At 48.3% G+C, this 18,137-nt stretch overlaps 1 protein-coding gene across 1 annotated transcript in view; it reads left to right on the forward strand.

Annotated features, from left to right (window-relative positions):
• Window positions 1–18,137, forward strand: part of LOC144179665 (ceramide synthase 1-like) — a 67,711-nt gene that overhangs the window by 18,292 nt on the left and 31,282 nt on the right. The window contains exons 3-4 of the mRNA XM_077708105.1: window positions 5,277–5,457; window positions 15,666–15,827. Of these exons, the coding sequence (XP_077564231.1) occupies window positions 5,277–5,457; window positions 15,666–15,827 (343 nt within the window). The remainder of the gene's footprint in view (window positions 1–5,276; window positions 5,458–15,665; window positions 15,828–18,137) is intronic.

Below are 18,137 nucleotides of genomic sequence, written 5' to 3' on the forward strand. Positions count from 1 at the left end.
ACCTTCAATCGACGCCCCACATGCTTCAGCGGCCTCACCTTGAAATTAACCCAATCTATGACTCATAATGACTATCTCATGATTCGAACTACGAAGCCTTATTTTATTTGTACCACATGATTCCCCTCGTCAAGACCGTAAATTTGATACCCTACACGCCATAGCGGGGTCACTTCGAATTTTACCCCAATATAAGACTCGCCATGGCAATCTCATGGTTATAACCAGGGAGCATTTTTGTATTTCTCCCACGTGATTCCGCTCATCAAGACCATTAATTTGATACCCATCACATCCTAGTGGAATCAATTTGAATGTTAAACCAATCAATGACTAACCATGACTATCTCATGATATAGCCCTACCACATTTTTGTCCCACGTGATTTCCCTTATCGGAACCTTCAATTTGATGCCCCGGACACCCAGTGGCATCATTGTGAATTTTAACCTAATTTATGATCCATTTTGACTATGTCATGATAATAATCAGGAAGCACGTGATTTCCCTCATCGAGACCTTTAATTTGATACGCTACACGGCCTAGCGTCATGAACTTGAATTTTAACCGAATCTATGACTTACTATGACCAGGGTGAGACAGCTGCGCATATTGCGCAGTTCTGATACAAATGTGTTTTCCTGCGCCGGGCTGCTACAAAAGCTTGAAATACGCAAAAATTGCGCCAAACTGCTCCAAAACAGTCTGAGAGCCAAGGATTTTAACGCTCCCGTCAGTTTCGGTGGGGGAAAATGCTTACTGACGGCATAATTTTCCAGCACCCCAAAGGTGATGCTGTTTGTAAAGGTTTAATCGATTGATCATTTAATAAAAAAACCGCATAAATTTTCCCCGAGATAAGTCTTGCCATCCAAAACCATTGCAAAGTCCTGTAGAAAAAATACTTATGTGTACTGAGGCGACCAACTACTTGTCCAAGTTGATGAAAAAACTGCAATTTTCGGAGCGCCGTATCTCCGGAACGCCATTATGGGGCGCCGCCATCTTGGTGTGTAGAAGCTTAGGAAACATGGCCGCTGAGCGAAGCAGTTGCTTGTGGTTCAGGCAGAGTACTCTTCGCCGATTTCTACCGTGGTTTTGGTTATGAGGGTGGCTGGGTTTACACTTCGTCGTTTGGTCTGTTGCGGGAAGTTGCGCGACTCGAAAGACGGGAGTTCATCTGAAACGTGGTGCCCGCGAATTCGCCGAGTTTCGGTCTTGAGTGTGAGGCGCGGTGCGTGCTTGAAGTGAAATTTCGGACTTATTGCGGTGTTATAAAACGCTGAGTTATTGCTGCCTTTGACAGCGAGCTTGCGAGCGGCAGGAATGGGACGATCCACACTCCAGAAGTGGCGGCGCAGGCTACATCGCCGCAAAATATTCAAGCAGTGTCCGATAGCGGGACAGGCTATTATTACACGCTAGTAATAATAGTTCATCTATCTGAAGTGAAATTATTTATGCCAAGAGGGAGGGGGCTAAATGTACGAACATTACTCAAATTACGATCGTAGTGGACGTGCACATTGGTGATTGAAATGGGAGGGCTGGTGGGGTGCGACGACTGTCACCTCGCTTTGCGCAATTTTTGTCGTGGTTCTGTGCGTAAAGCCCAGTCTGGGATTAAAAAAATAATAATTTCTGCATTCAAATGATAATAAAAATGCTTTGCAATTGCTTAAGTCTTCAATTCGATATTTCCAACGGCGCTCCACGCTATCTATGCATAGAGCAAAATGGTTTGTGAAAGGGTAGTGGAATAGAAAAAAACTTTATTAAAATGCGGTTTCAGTGTTATATGTACGTTCAAAACCGATTAAAAATGGCACTTTTCTCCCCGGAGTTGCCAAAAATGTGATTTTTTAGGGCCCTATAAGGTGACATAATAAATGTTCTTCTGCTCCAAATCAAGGTTCTTCTGCTCCAAAATCGAGATTTTGCTGCTCCAAAAACTGCTCCCAAATATGATTAAGCTGTCTCACCCCTGCATACGTCATGATATATCCATAACACATTTTCATCCCGAATGATTCCCCACATCGAGACCTTGAATTTGATTCCCCACATGCCCTCGCGGCGTCATTTTGAATTTTAACCCAATCTATGACTCATTATGACTGCCTGATGACTACAATCAGGAAGCATTTTTTATTTACCCCGCGTGATTCCGTTAATCCGGACCTTTCATTTGATACCTTACACACCTTAGCGTCATCAGTTTCACTTTTCACCCAATCTAATGTGGTCATTATTCGGTCTTAAGGGGCGCTGCCCAGTCAATTCAGCTAATTCATTTGAAACAGCAGAAAGGACAGCCCCCGCCCCCATTTCCCCCGGCTCTCACCTCTTCCTTTGTGACCCCTAGTATATCAAGCCGTTAACAGTAGCAGGCGAACAACCAGCACGCCAGCGCCGCCATGTGGTTTCCCACCACCCTTTCCCACGCTCTTAGTGGATCCGTCAGGAGGAAAAGTTAAGACAACCCTTTTTTATGACCTCACCAGTCAATTATCATTCACGCGCCCAGCCGCGAAAATTAGGTATACAGCAAGTGCTTATGGCCATGAAAATTCAACAAAAAACTAAAAAAAATCAGACACCCCCTTCCTCCCAACCGATCATGCAGATCGCGATTGGTGCCGTACCCGCAGGTAACCTGAATTCCAAGCCCACAGTGACGCATGAAACTTAACAGCCAACCATAGCTGCCTGCTAGGCTACTCATATGTACTCAAACTCAAATGGACTCAAAACTCATATGTACTCAGAACTCAAAATGTACTCAAAACTCAATATGTACTCTAACTCAAAATGTACTCAAACTCAAAATGTACTCAGAACTCAAAATGTACTCAGAACTCAAAATGAACTAAAACTCAAAATGTACTCAGAACTCAAAATGTACTCAAACTCAAAATGTACTCAGAACTCAAATTGTACTCAGAACTCAAATTGTACTCAGAACTCAAATTGTACTCAGAACTCAAAATGGACTCAAACTCAAAATGTACTCAGAACTCAAAATGGACTCAGAACTCAAAGTGTACTCAGAACTCAAAATGGACTCAAACTCAAAATGTACTCAGAACTCAAAATGGACTCAAACTCAAAATGTACTCAGAACTCAAAATGTACTCAGAACTCAAAATGGACTCAGAACTAAACTCAAAATGTACTCGGAACTCAAAATGGACTCAGAATTCACTAGGTCTCAGGCGTACTCAAACTCAATCGGACTCAAACTCAGTCGGGATCACTCGGCTCAAACTCACTCAAGCTCAAACTCGCCATGCCACACTAGCCTCGCGCTCACTCAAACTCAAACTCACACGTGAGTTTGAGTCCAAATGAGTCTGAGTGAGTGGACTCATGAGTGAGTTCGCCGACCTCTGTACATGCCATAGGCCACGTGGCCATGCACGCATGAATTAAACGTGCAGGAGAGAGACAGAGTGAACGATATTGTGCCTGGTGGAAACCGTAAACCCCCGTGTGATGTTATGATGTTTCGGAGACTCGAGACGAGGTACTCACAGGTAGAGATCAGAGACTGCAACACGGGGTTTTGTCATTATACATGAAAGAACATTTATGCCACCAGACGATGAGAATGGCGTAAGGCACAACACAAACGGGTACAGATGACCGTTGAAACGTTCGGGTGGCGGAAATGGTGTGGATAACGGAAGAGTTCAAGTGAAACTCAATAAACCAAATGAAAGGTTTTTCAGCTCTTACAGATTGAAAGACTTGCTGGAATTCAAGAAGCAGACGACAGTAGGCTCTTGAGGGCACGATGGAGGCATCAGCATTGTCATGTCAGGGCTACGCTTTAGGGAAATTGCGGATGCAGAGTTGCGGCTCGATTCCTCGGCCCGTTGTAGAGGATGTGGGCGTGGTGCCTGGTTGTCCGGTCGACATCCAACGGACACCGTGGTTCTGCCTGGCCGCCCCATCCTGAACGTCCTCCTCCTGTTCTGCCTCTTCGGTATCGTGATGATGACCCTCTACCAGCATCTCCTTGGTTGCAGCGAAACCCTCTAGTGGATTGGCCATAGCCTCGATTTTTTACACCCTATCACATCACACCCCGTCTTTCTTTTCCCAGCAGTGACCAAGTGAAGTAACTTTGCGGTTTATGCACAAAACAGAATGGGCTGCTGTGTTGTGTTGTCCTCTTGGAGTGCTGAGAGTATGGTTTAAATCTTAAACAAAGTTAATAAATCAAGTGCTCGCATGCAACACATGCGCGTCGGGCTTCAAGAACTCGTAATGCAGATGTGTTTTTTTCCGAGCTGCTGCACCTAACGAGCTGGCAACAGATTATCCTCAGGTATGTTAATGAGCCTTCAGATAGCAGGCTTTTGTGCTTTGCGAGCACAGATTTTGTCCTGCTGTGCTCTCCTGTACTTCCAAAACCAATTCCTGAAACGCCACATTATCTTGGTTTTAGTTAAAGAGCATTTGGAGTCTTGCTTTTTTTATTCATATTCAAGTGCCCTAAACATGCAGGCCCTTTTCATTTATGTAAATGATCTTACCACTGTTAAACACACGGAAACATTTTTGAATTCCAAGTGTCACCAGTTTTCTTTTCTCTCTTTTTTTTGAGGCTCAGTGATGCCAGCAAGGAGGTTTGATTGATTTGATTGATTGTAGGGTTTAACGCGCCGACGCAACGCAGGCGATGAGGCGCGCCGTAGTGGAGGGCTCCGGATTAATTTTGACCACCTGGGGATCTTTATCGTGCGCCGAAATCTCGCACACACGGGCGTTTTTGCTTTTCGCCTCCATCAGAAAAGCGGCCGCCGCGGCCGGGAATCGAACCCGCGACCTCGTGCTCAGCAGCGCAACGCCTTAGCCACTGAGCCACCGCGGCGGGTGCAAGGAGGTTTGGATTGTTGGGATTAGGTGGGGCCCTCCGTATGATGTTGCATTGCTCATAAAAATTTCAAAAAGATATAGCTCCAAGTGAATTAAATTGTGCAAGCTCAGTACTTGCACATAAATCAGCTACCGTTGTGTATTTCCGCAATGTGGTTTTGTAACCATAAAACCCCGTTCTGCACACAGTAAGTAAGTCTTTTGCGGCCCTGGATAGAAATTTCACGCTCTTGCAACCTTACTTCTGTTGTGGGGCAGATTTTATGCAGTACAAAGCGTCCTGTCAAACGCTAGCCGGGCAGGTAGGCTCGCTTTTGAACGGGGCTGGACTTAAATGGGGGGGGATCGGTGCGTGGGCGTGCAGTGAGTGGAACGGCTCGCACTGGTGCAGGCTGGTCGCCGGACGTGGTGGTCCCGGGGGACATCTGGTGGATCTACGCGGTGCAGTCGAGCTACTACGTGCACGGCATGTATGCGGTGCTGTACCAGGACCTGTGGCGCAAGGACTCGGCCGTCATGCTCGCTCACCACAGCCTCACCCTCATGCTGCTGGGCATGTCCTACACCTTCAGGTGCTCTTCTTACCCTCCCCCTCCACTCCTCCTGTACTCGAGGTGTGCTCACTCTGGCGGCGCTTGACTAAGTTTTGTTCTGAAACTTCATCGTAGTGCCTTTAGCAGTGCCCTGTCGATACTCACATATGTGTGCGTGTGGGAAGAGAGGGGGGGCAGGGAAGGAGAGCCCAGTCGAGGCCTTAACGGAGTACTGACACGAAATTTCAAAGCTCGGATGACTATGTAAAAAGCTTCCTTTGCAAATGAAGATACCCCCTCGGTACTTTAAGCTATAACCGCTAAGTAAAACATATTTTAAATCAATTTTAATCCTTGCGCGCACGAGAAAGCTCATCCACGCCATCGGGCAAGCCCATGACGTCATCTGCGCTTGGACCCAAACGACTGACGTCAGGGCTCCCGTGACGTATCGAGGCGGCTGCGGTGCTGTTGGCGCGCGCTTTTCCGCCGTGTGCACGTGCCACAGTTTTTGGGACTGACGTCACATGCGACTACGGCCACTCAAGCAGGTCTGGCTTGCGCGCGTGCCAAGACCAGAATTGGCTGGGGTGCGCCGAGAACAGTGATGTTAAGTGCACCTTCCCGTCATGGCGACTGCCTCGGTGTTCACTTCTCCGAAACCGAAACTGACTCGAATAAATGGAGCTTTAAGGAATTATTTATGCTGCGTTCGACAACCTAATGTGCCATTCTATGATTAGTGGACTCGTAGGCACCTATAGCCGCAAAACAAACGACACACAAAAATTTCGTGTCAGTACAAGGCTGTTGCAATTATGCTGCAAGCTCTGGACTTGGGCTCCTCTGCTTTCGAAGTGTCAAACCACCATCTCACAGTTCTTCGCTGACACGTAGGTTGGACTGCGGAACGTAACTCTTCGCTAGACTAACAGCACTGTTAGAAAATGTGGTCTGGTTGGGAAGACGACGAAATAGAAACAAGAAGCGAGTAGCCACCGCACGGGCAGCGAAGCTCGTGACATCATCATCATCCTCAGAATTGGACAGAATCACCCGTTGGAAGGTCGCCAATAAATTGGTGCTCCTTTAACCGCTTCTGCCTCCTGGTCTTCAACATTTTGGTGCCGTGACCAGGATGCAAGGTTTACACAGTTGAAGACCCCTACCGATGAGGCAAGACTATTGAAAAGGACACCCCGGCCTCGAGCGGCGCATCGAATCAGCTTCGACAGAGCAACATCAACGTACCGGGCCTCGCCATGGACCGTCTGAAAAGGAAACGTGGGACGCTCCGCGCATCAACGACAAAGATCATTAACGAGATGAAATCCCTGCTGGATGGTAACCCACTACCTATCGGTGAGCTGAATGAACACCTCAATATGCTCAAACAGAAGAAGACTGTATTAGCCGACTTGGACAAAGAGATAGAGCAGCATGTAGCAGATCAGGAACTAGATGAGGAATTTGCCACAGCAGAACATTACCAGGACTCAATCGATCGCATGATCTATCGTTCGGAGAGACAACTTGCAGCAACGTGCCCTTCAGCGATTAGTACAAGTCAGGAGGTCGCTCCATCCCGCGAAAGAGCTCAGATTAGACTACCGAAGCTCGAAATACAGCCTTTCGACGGAATATTTATTCGCTGGCCAGAATTTTGGGACCAATTCGAATCTACAATACATAAAAATCCATCGCTAGACAATGTGGACAAATTTAAGTACCTGCGCAGCTACCTTAAGGGAAAAGCGGAAGGCATGATAAGCGGCTTATCGACAACCAACGAGAACTACCCCATAGCAATCGAACTGCTGCAGCAGCGTTTTGGTGACAAAACCTTGTTAATCAATGCGCATATGAGCAACTTGCTAAACCTATCTAAAGTGGCCTCTTGCAACGACTTGAGCGGCCTTCAGACACTGAGTGAACGTGTACACACTAACGTTAGATCACTGAAGAACTTGGGTGTACGCACTGAGTCGTACGGAGTCATGCTTAAGACTGCGCTGTTACAGAGGTTACCCTATGAGCTCGTGCTCAAGTTCAACGAACAAACGTTAAAGGAAGTACGAGCACGAGAACTGGGAGGTCAACGGCCCGATGAACTCTCAATGTTGCTTGACCTGTTGCAGCTAGAAGTACGGAGTCGGGAAATTACTTCTATGATGACTGCAACAGCAACGGAAACGCCAATTAAAACGCCTTCACTCAAGCGTCACGTCAACGACAGCGTTCAACGTTCTGCTTCCACGCTGACAGTAAGGTTGTCCAGAGATAGATGCATTTTCTGTGACTCCAATGAACACAGCACGAACGACTGTACGGCTCAACTTTCTTTAGAAGAAAAGAAAGCCACGTTGAAAAAACTGGGTTGTTGCTTTCGCTGCGCGAGGCCCTATCACCGCGCCAAGGAGTGCAAGACTTCAGGAAGACTATCATGTAGAAATTGCAAGAGGCGCCACATCACTCCCTTGTGCGACCCAAACTGGAAGCGCCCATCACAGGAAAAAATCACGGCTGTGTCTAGTACGGCGATTGAGTCCGTGACTCCCCAGAGAACTGTTCTTCTCCAGACGGCACAAGTGTGGGCCAAGGGAACAGCTAGCAAACATCTGGTAAGACTGTTGTTTGATGGAGGTAGTCAGCGTACCTTCATAACAGAAACGCTGTCAAGGAAGTTACGAACAAAGGTACTGGCCGAGGAGCAGATGACGATTTGTGGATTGGGGAACTCGTCGTTTCATAGCAAGAAGTACAAAAGAGTTCAACTGACCCTCTACAGCCAGTACGACCATCATAGCTTTCAAATCGAGGCTGTTGAAGTTCCCGCGATATGCAACGACCTACCTCGGTTGACAGAACCAATGACTCTGCACAAACTTGAAGCCAACGCGATGGCCTTCGCCGACGTCTGCGGCTTCAATGTTCACCCAGAACCAGGCATCAGCCTACTTATCGGAACGGACTGCTATTGGACATTCGTGACAGGGTACATTCATCGCCTTAACGAAAAGCTCACTGCTGTGGAAACGGTCTTCGGATGGACTGTGCAAGGCGATGCGACATCCATCTCACCGACCATCGGCTCAGGAAATGTGAAAAGCTTTCACGTGGCCGTTGAACGCCGCGAATTTACGCAGAAGAATCCCTCTTCGGGTGTTGACCACGTAAAAATTACAGAGAAGGGAGAACCTTCCGAAGGTCCAACGCTTTTAGAAGCCTTCGACCGTGAAGGAATTGACAACTCTGGCGCAGAAAGTACGTCTCAACCAGAAAACTCGAACCACCTCGCACGATTGACCGCTTGGCACAAGAGGTTCACAGATTGCAGCAACAATCCGAAATCTGTACGCAGTAATTACTTTGAGAAGAAAGCAACAGGAACAGCCGAAGTGAATTGGATCCTATTGGCGCAAGAAATTCAAGGTTTTTTCTTGAACAACTCCAGCCACTTAATTTTCGTAGCTGAGCAAGCTCCCTGGTGGGGAGGCTCTTGGAAAAGATTGATTCGGGCAATCATAAAAGTTCCGGAAGTCATGATGGACATGTCAACTTATGCATAGTGCCTAGATTTACGGGAATGACTTGGACACGGCCAATTCAGCTACTTCGTCGTCTCGATTTCACAGACGCAAGTGCGCAGCGCATTAAGGTTTTAAAGAATTAGACATGTGAACCCAACCAGATTCCTCATATTTGGCCGGCCGGAGCCTGTTAGAAAATGTGGTCTGGTTGGGAAGACGACGAAATAGAAACAAGAAGCGAGTAGCCACCGCACGGGCAGCGAAGCTCGTGACATCATCATCATCCTCAGAATTGGACAGAATCACCCGTTGGAAGGTCGCCAATAAATTGGTGCTCCTTTAACCGCGTCTGCCTCCTGGTCTTCAACAAGCACCGCTTGTCGGGTATGTGCCAGAGTTTGTAAGCATAGGCCTAATGTCACACTTTGAGGTCCTGCAGCTTCAGCAGGATCCTTGAGCTTGAAATACACTGAGCGCTTTACTCAACAGGTACCGGTTGAGGACGTGAGGCCTCAAAGCTTAATGTTATCCGTAGCGTCCAATTTTTAGAGTTAACCATGACATTGAGCCCCATGACATGCCAAGCAACATCATACGTACTCTTACATCGTGCTGCAGGTACCGATTGATGATGTTGCTCTTGGCGCATGACGATAGGCCTAACGTCGGGTTATTGGTTACCGCAGTGGTTCTCAAATGGAGGTCTGCAGACCCCAGGGGCTCCGCGAGAGCATGTGAGGGGTCCGTGTAACCTCCCTCAAAACATTTCTTCCCGCAATTGTTTTCTCAATTTTGCCAGCACTTGCTTTCAATGCAAAAAGGTGGCTTTACCGCATTACATGTACATTCAGTTTACCGATGTTACACATGTTTTAAAGGGGCCCTGAAAGGCGTTTTGAGCACACTAAATGAACTAGCGCAATCGTTAGATTGGGTCGTCAACGTCATCTGGGCCAAGCATTACTCTTTTACGCGCAGCGGAAAGCTCACACTTTTGTTGCAAAGTTTGTCGCTTTTTTCTCACCCTTCCCTTCGTGTTTTTGGACGCCGCCATCTTCACATGTCTACGTCATCGATTCCCAGATGTTCGTCATGAGCTAGACATCCTGCTATTGGGCGACTTTCTCACGCACTTCCGGCAAAGAGATGAGTCGTCTGCTCAGCGTCGGCTCGCCAGCTGATCTGCGAGCGTAGTGCCGGAGTGCTTGGACATTTTACGACGAACAAAACAAGTGTAAACAAACGCTTAACCGTTTGTATTGAATGCAACACGGCCATAACATGACATGGATATTCTCTTACCTGAGTACGTTTCATAAAGAAAGCGTTGAAGCCCCGTGGCACTTCTTTCGTGCAATCGCAGAGAACGCCCTGAGCCGAATGCCCGGGTTTGACGCACACATTTTATTAAACTTCAAAACAATCCAGAGATGCGTTTCGAACAAACACGTCACAGAATGCGTTGCAAGTCTCAACCGCGATTGACAGACGATAGGTTGCCTCCTCCTGCCCGTCGTAAATTTGGCACTCACCTCGCGTGCGGTTTGCGGGGACGAACAGCAAGTCACTTAACTCTGGCGCACAAGCTGAGATGGCTTTGAGCCACGCACACTGCACATACACCATGCGAGGTTGAGTCGTACGTCGCCCGAGAAAGATAATACAGACCATGGGAAGCACTATCCACCCGCAGAAGCACAACGTCGCATTTCATCGCGAAACAAAGGCGTCCACAACACACACACCATCGCCTCCTGTAAGGCCAAACGCATCTCGCACTTCCCAATGGGAGTGAGTGGTATGCCTGCAATGCCCACATGTCGTGAGATGGGGCCTTGAGCTAAACCGGGATCACGGAACCGTAACTGACCTCTAGAGTGGTTTGCGCCTTGTTGCCAAGGCAACCGATGTTTGAAATTGTCAAAGAAATGGCGCTCGCTCCAGCGCGAGAAAGCTCAGAGCCGCGGCAGAGCATGTTTTGCCAACGTTGCCGCTCTCCACCACGCGTCGCCCCAAACTGAACTGGTCACATGATTGAAGCGTTTTGTGCACGGGTTCTGTATCGGTTTAAAATGTCTTTTTCACTTGCCGCCAGCAGGAATTACCACCACCACAAAATAAGACAGCAACGTACACCGCGAAAGGGCAAGGCCAGGCCGCCGCACACATGCGGCCAGGGTTTTCGTTCGCTTTTCCAGCCTTGAGCGGAGTGCGTGATTCAAGGTGTCAACAAAGCTTGCCCGTAGCAGACGGCAGTGTGAGCAGCGCAATAGCGGAAGCACGTCACCGCCGCGGAGCGCAGCATCACGGGAGGGAAGGCTCGCGCCGTCAACAGCGGAGAGTAAGTTGAAAGGAGGAGGAAACACGGTGCGACGATAATGCACGGTTTTTGATTTACGATTTCTCAGCTAATACTCATCGCTTTAACCCCTTAAGTGCTTTGGACGAGCAGAGCTCGTCCTGCCCAAACTGTCACCAAACTGCTTTGGACGAGCAGAGCTCGTCTTAGCGGAATAGGTACTGCCCTATACTGTTCAGGACGAGAAGCGCCCGTCTGCGGCGTAGATTGCGTGCCATCCACTAGATGGCAGCATTTACTCGACGAATTAGTTTTCTCCTGCGGCAAGGCGCGCTTTTTTTATGAAAAGATGGCGTGCGGTGGCGCCGACCCATGCATAGCTGGCCCGTCAACTAGAAAAAGAAGCTTGTCATTTTCGTCATCTTCTTCAAGTGATGCTGATTCGGATACAGATGTTTATCTTGTCTCTGGAAGTGAAGACAGCGATGACGGTGAATTGAGCAGCTCCTCCGGTGATGACGAAGACAGCGGGGAAGCGAACATCGCGAGTGCTCGCGAGTGGATCCTGCTTTATGTGGACAATCCTCCTGTGAAGCCTCATCGCTTTCCATTCTTGGCCATTCCAGGCAAGACTTTCATATTGTCATCGCCGGGTGACATTATGGAATATATTCAGCACTTTGTGGACGATGAACTTATATCATTTGTGGTAGACGAAACCAATCGCAAAGCGGCTGAAAAGTTGAAATGCTTTCCTCTCAGTGATCACTCCCGCCTCAAAAAATGGGTACCAGTGACAAGGGAAGAGATGTGGGTATTCCTTGCACTCCTGCTATTGCAAAGGTGCTTAGCCTACACAAGTGAAGAAAGATGTGGCATCTGCAACTGTCCTATTTATAAAGTTTTTAATTTTGTTAGCAGCAGGTAGCTGGTTTTCGATGTATTCTTCAGAAATAAACTTTATTGTGTTGATTTGATTAACTGTGGGGTACAAATATTTTTTCAACATCGACTAGCTACTTTTTAGTACAATCAGATTCGAAATCAGCAATAAAAAAAATAGGCACTTTTGGTTGGGAAATTCTAAAAAAAATAAAGCACTTAAGGGGTTAACAAAATTCTTGTGGGAGGAGATTGCTAATACATTGCTTTATTTGGTTACATGTACATCCATGCATCAGGGGAAGGTATTTCACGACCCCTTTAACATCTGCTTTTTGCACAACACGCCATCTACGAGATGGAAAAAAAAAAAAAAAAAACAGACACTGAAAAGGCAACGTATGGGTGTTTAGAAGACTTTTAGATTCAAGAGGAAATTGGTTAACATTATGACGTGCATCGTCATTAACGTCAAGCAGAAAAGGCAGGCATTGGATAAGTCTGTGGGCAACGTTAGCTGCAAATGCAAATTGTTTGACATTATGACACCGATCAACTTATGCTCCATCGAGGGGTACCCATCATTTTAGGAAGCCCAAAAGGGGTCCCCGGGGTAGTCATGGCTGAGAACCACTGGCTTGCCGCATTGCCCCCTCCCCCCGCTGAGCATCATCGTTTGCTTAAGCAAGTTATATGCAAGAAAGAAGGACTGGCAGGCTTCGTAGATCACCCATGGAATAGGCAGAGATAGGCTAATAGTAGTTAGTGCTTTTGCACTAAAAATAAACGAATAGAAAAAGTTCTGCAAGAGTAATCTTCTTCATTCTTTCCCTCTGTAATGTAACAGGCATTACTTTTGCATTACTGTGTCACCACAAATGCATTTGCAAGGCTTGATAGTGCCTCACTCAGTAGTTGCAGATTGCAGCGGTTGAGTAACTATGGGACGTTTAAACTAGTGGAATGTTTTACTGTAACGGGTCTGTGCCACATGAGCACTATTTTCAGAACAAGGAATTAATTGTACATGGGACAATGTGAATGGTGCACAGCTTCTTACACAACAGCAAGCAAACGACTCGTGCTGCTGTCTAGGATGTACATCATGCTGTCACAAAGTTCCAATGCTAGAGACAGAGTTCGATGCATTGTACTCCAAAATAAACTTTCAAAGCAGTGGACAGCGAAGAAGCGTTCGAAGAAACAGGTCTACGCCATTGGAAGTTGGTGAATGGAATGAGAGCGGCACTTAGTAGTTGGCCACTACAGTCAAACCCGGTTATATCGAATTCGCAAGACAACACCTATCAGTTAAGCTAAGCTAAGGAATGGGACGTCATAAGTTAAGCTAAGACGTCAGCTAAGTTAAGCTAAGGAAGCTAAGGAATGGGACGTCATAATAGCACATAGAATTTATAAAAAAAAAAACACTTTATTTATGAAACTGTCTTACTTTTGCACGAAATAGTCCTTTATCTTCTGCTTGAACAACCTTGCGACAGTACACACTTCTACACATTGTCTAAAGGGTGCGAGCAGCTGAGGCCGCAACTTTTCACATTTGTGAAAAAGCACCGGACTAGGGCGAGTGCAGCAATCGCTTCGGAGGTTGTGGGCAAAGGATCGTCGTCGCGCCTCCTTTCACTTGCGCTCAGTGCGATGTTGGCAATGTAGTCTTCCGAACTCTCCCATGGTCGTGGCACCATCACCCACACTCGCAAATTTGCCGGCCGTTGATCTGGCAACGGCGCCCAAAAATTCCGACAGCCCGCTCCACACTCACTGGCGGTGGCTTCGTTGCACTCCTCAGGATTTTCAGTGATCACCGGCACACGCAAGCCTGCAGATTTGAAGCAGTTGCGGGTGGTTACTTTAGTGGGATTTGCCCAGGGCCTACTTTGACAAGGTGTTCTTGGGAATCTTATGCATCGCGGGGACGTCCGACTTCTCACCATGTTCGACTTGATTTACGATTGCCAGCTTCAGGGTGAAAGAAAAGATTGGCCGCTTCGCGCTAGCTAGAAACCCCAAATAAGCCTTTATTTAGTGACACTAGCGCTAGCCACCACAGCTACACTTTCGAAGAATCCCACAAAGCACAAGCAACGCAAACTCAACGAACGAAAAAAAAAGCATAGCAGGCGGGCCGGGATAATTTTTTGCAAGGGGGGGTGTCGAGGGCTCGCCCGACACGGCGCGATGGTGCAGTCGCGATAGGGAGAAAGAGGTGAGGGGGGGAAAGAGCCGCCGGCCACCGCCCATGAGCAGCTGGGCAAAACCACTTTGAGGAATGAGCCCGCAGAATTTCTCCTCCGCCCTGAGGGAAAGCCAGCTTGGGGGTGCACTCTCGCAGCATTTGGCATTCGATATATCGGTTGTCAGAGTGGATCCCTAGAGAAGGCAAGCGTTGCAGGGGGCGGCAGAAAGTTGGATGGGCAGATGAGATCAAGAAGTTTGCGGGGATAAATTGGTCGCAGTTAGCTCAGGACCGGGGTCATTGGAGAATAATGGGAGAGGCCTTTGCCCTGCACTGGGCATAGATAGGCTGGTGGTGACGATGTTGCTGATGATATCAGTTGTCGCTGGTATATTTGTTTGATATAAGCATAGTTTTTGCTGTGAAGCAGTATAGCTCTAGCCAGCCAAGGAAATTTTCGTGTCCGCGTCAGCAGAAAACTCCCAGGCTACTACTGGCTACACAAACAAGCATCCCAGGCTATCACTGGCTTCTGGCTACACCCCTGGCTTCATAAACAAGCCGCTGGTGCCGCCAGGGATCGAACCTGGACCCACATAGAGAAGAGGAGCGAGAGCCCGCCGTCTTTCTGACTGAGCTACGCCCACATGTGTAGACCGTGGAGGTAGACGGTGGTTTGGTTTCAGCGTTTGGGGAGGGGGAGGGCGCATTTGGCGGGCGACGCATCGAACGAGAGTGAGGGGGAAGCAGTGAGAGAGTTGACCCCAAAGACGCGTGTGTCGCCCTCCTCCTCACACTTCGAAAGACGCTAAAAGTGGCCGCCAGAAATGGCACGTTCCAAACTGCGCAGTAAGGTGCCAGCACGTGCGACATGAAAGCAAGCGAGAAAAGAACAGAACTCCTTTTCGCGCTGTTCAGGCAGGGGATGTGCCGGCACTGCGAAGGCGGGAAATTTGAATTTCGCTCTATACACCTCCGGTCAGTTCATCAAGAGAAGAGGAGTGAGACAGGGAGGCGAAGAGCGTGATGGGTGGTAGCAGTGAGCGGATGCCACGTGTGTGAATTCAAGTGACGCTGCATGGGTAATCGTTGCGGGTGTCGTTTACAGCTTTGCAGTCCAACCACCTTCACCTCGTGGATTGGAGTCAATTTTTGCTATATACTCTCATTGTAAATGTACCGTGTCAAGAAATTGTTTGATATAAAGGACAATTTGATGCAAACGGGTTTGATATAGTCGGGTTTGACTGTATTTGCGCCACGTTGCAGTCAGTCTTTGCACACTGCCCCCCCCCAAGTGGTGTTAATTAAAAGTGCCCGTCTGCTGGTGCCACTGCAGGTGCCACAACATAGGTGTGCTGGTGCTGGTGCTGCACGACTTGTCGGACGTGCTGCTCGAGTTCTCCAAGCTCAACGTGTACCTCAAGGTGCGGGCCAGTCGGAGGTACGCCTTGCACGATCACGTGGCCACGGCGTCCTTCGCCTGCTTCGCCATCACCTGGTAAGACACTTTTATGGGCGCACTCGCCAACAAGAGTGGCGCCTTGCTCTGTTCAACTGTGAGTAGTGACGGTAACCCACTACGGTGGCTCAGTGGCTAAGGCGTAGGTCTGCTGAGCCCAAGGACGCTGGCACGATCCCGTTGCCATCTCCAGTACCGCATGGTGAACTTGTTGATGCCGAAGCGCCAGCATGAAGGAGCCATGAAGACAAAACACAAGTTTGTGTTATTTGAAAGATTTCGTGTTTTATAGTGCCCCCAGGGCTTGTCCGAATGCAAACGATGCTTTATTCACTGAGAAATTAATTTATTTAAGTCAAAATTTTGAATTTCCCGCTAAATCGTGCGTTTTCATGATCTGCAATGACATCGGAGGGCCATGTTTACCGTTAGTGAACCTATATGGCGCCACCACACCATGGCAAGCCATTTTCTGCCTTTGGTTTGTTTGTGAACGTATTTGTACATGTCTTGTTTTGTTCATGGAGACAATCGTTTCGTGAAACATGCTGCTCGCTCGACAAATAGGTACAGTCACATAAGACATCGTCGCTTGCGTCAATCGGCCATTGTCGTCTGAAGCAACCCCAAAGCCCCGTAGTCCAGTGCAGCTAAACCAAGCATAGTGCGTACAGTACCAACAGCAGTACGCATCGGTACTTTTATGTTTACGTGTGCTTTCGTAACTTCCACTGTTTGTCCCGACCCGCCGCGGTGGCTCAGTGGCTAAGGCGTTGCGCTGCTGAGCACGAGGTCGCGGGTTCGATTCCCGGCCGCGGCGGCCGCTTTTCTGATGGAGGCGAAAAGCAAAAACGCCCGTGTGTACGAGATTTCGGCGCACGATAAAGATCCCCAGGTGGTCAAAATTAATCCGGAGCCCTCCACTACGGCGCGCCTCATCGCCTGCGTTGCGTCGGCGCGTTAAACCCCAGAATCAGGGGTGAGACAGCTGCGCATATTGCGCATTTTTGATACAATTCCTTTTTCCTGCGCCAAGCTGCTCCAAAAGCATGAAAATTGTGAAAATTGCGCCAAACTGCTCCAGAAGAGCCTGAAAGGCACGGATTTTGATGCTCATGTCAGTTTCGGAGGGGACGAAAGCCTCCCGCATCCCGGTGACCGCTTTTATTGTCAGTCAATTGCAAACACAGAAATGGCAAAAATAGAAAGACTGAAATGAAGCAAACGATAGCTTCTAAAACACGATTGGCTTTCTGTCCGGGTTCGCTGAAACGGCCTTCCCGATTAGGCATCGCTGTGGCTGCAAACATGGCCGCCGCCTGACCTGCCTGCTACTGCCTACTTCACGCGCTTACTGCGCATCGCCGATATTTTCGCTGGTTTATTTTACGCTATCAGCTGGGTTCCAGTCTATCATTCTATCAATTGTGGCCCTGAACAGTGACGTTAACGCGGGGATATGGTTTGAGATTGGTGCGACATTACGAGAAGTTGCGCGGCTCGTAAAAAAGTTTTGAAATGTGGGGCCTATGACTTCGGCACGGTATGTCCTTGAGTGCGAAACGCGGTGCGTGCGTCTATAATCGCGTTTGTGAATTGAACTTTTTGGCTCGTTGTCGTGTTATAAAATGCGGAGGTGTTGCCGAGCTTCGAAGCGCGATCGCGAGCCTCGGTCCGGGAGGGAACGGTCGGCACGAAAGTTGCGGGCTGCGCTGCGGCGCCGTGACCTGTCCAGGCAGCGCCCAATCAGGGCCGTACCCAGAGGGGGGGTTTGGGGGTTCGAACCCCTCCCGAAATCTTTTCCAGGCAGCACGTAAACAATACTTACTGTTGCTTTCAGCCAAATTACCCCCTTCCCAAAATTCATAACACCCCCCGAAAAAAATGTCTGGGTACGGCCCTGCGCCCAATAGCTGCAAAACTGCATGGTTGCCATAGCACGCGACTAATAACACTTGATGTATGCGAAGTGAAGTTTAATGCCCAAATCTAGGTGGCTAAACAGTAACGCTACTCAAATGATCACCGGGGTGGACGTGCGCCCCACGGACTGCAACGGGTAGGCTGGTTGGGCTATGCGACCGTTATCTCGAAGTTGCCCAACAGTTGCCGTGACTACACTCGTTCGTACAACGCAGCCTGGGATTACAAAAATAATAATTTTAGCATTGAAGCGGTAAAAAAAAAAACGCCAGAATTGCAGAGCCCTTAAATTTGATAATGTTAACGGCAATTTTGTTGTCAGTGTTGCGTACATCCGCAACACAATATCACTAGTTAAGAAAAAGGTAGTGCAGTTAAAACTTTGTGATACTCTTAAAAAATTCTTTCACGTAAGGCTGTTTCAGT

The sequence above is a fragment of the Haemaphysalis longicornis genome, unplaced genomic scaffold, assembly GCF_048455015.1.
Source record: "Haemaphysalis longicornis isolate Haplotype H1 unplaced genomic scaffold, Haemaphysalis longicornis Haplotype H1 scaffold_4, whole genome shotgun sequence".
NCBI classification, from domain to species: Eukaryota; Metazoa; Arthropoda; class Arachnida; order Ixodida; family Ixodidae; genus Haemaphysalis; species Haemaphysalis longicornis.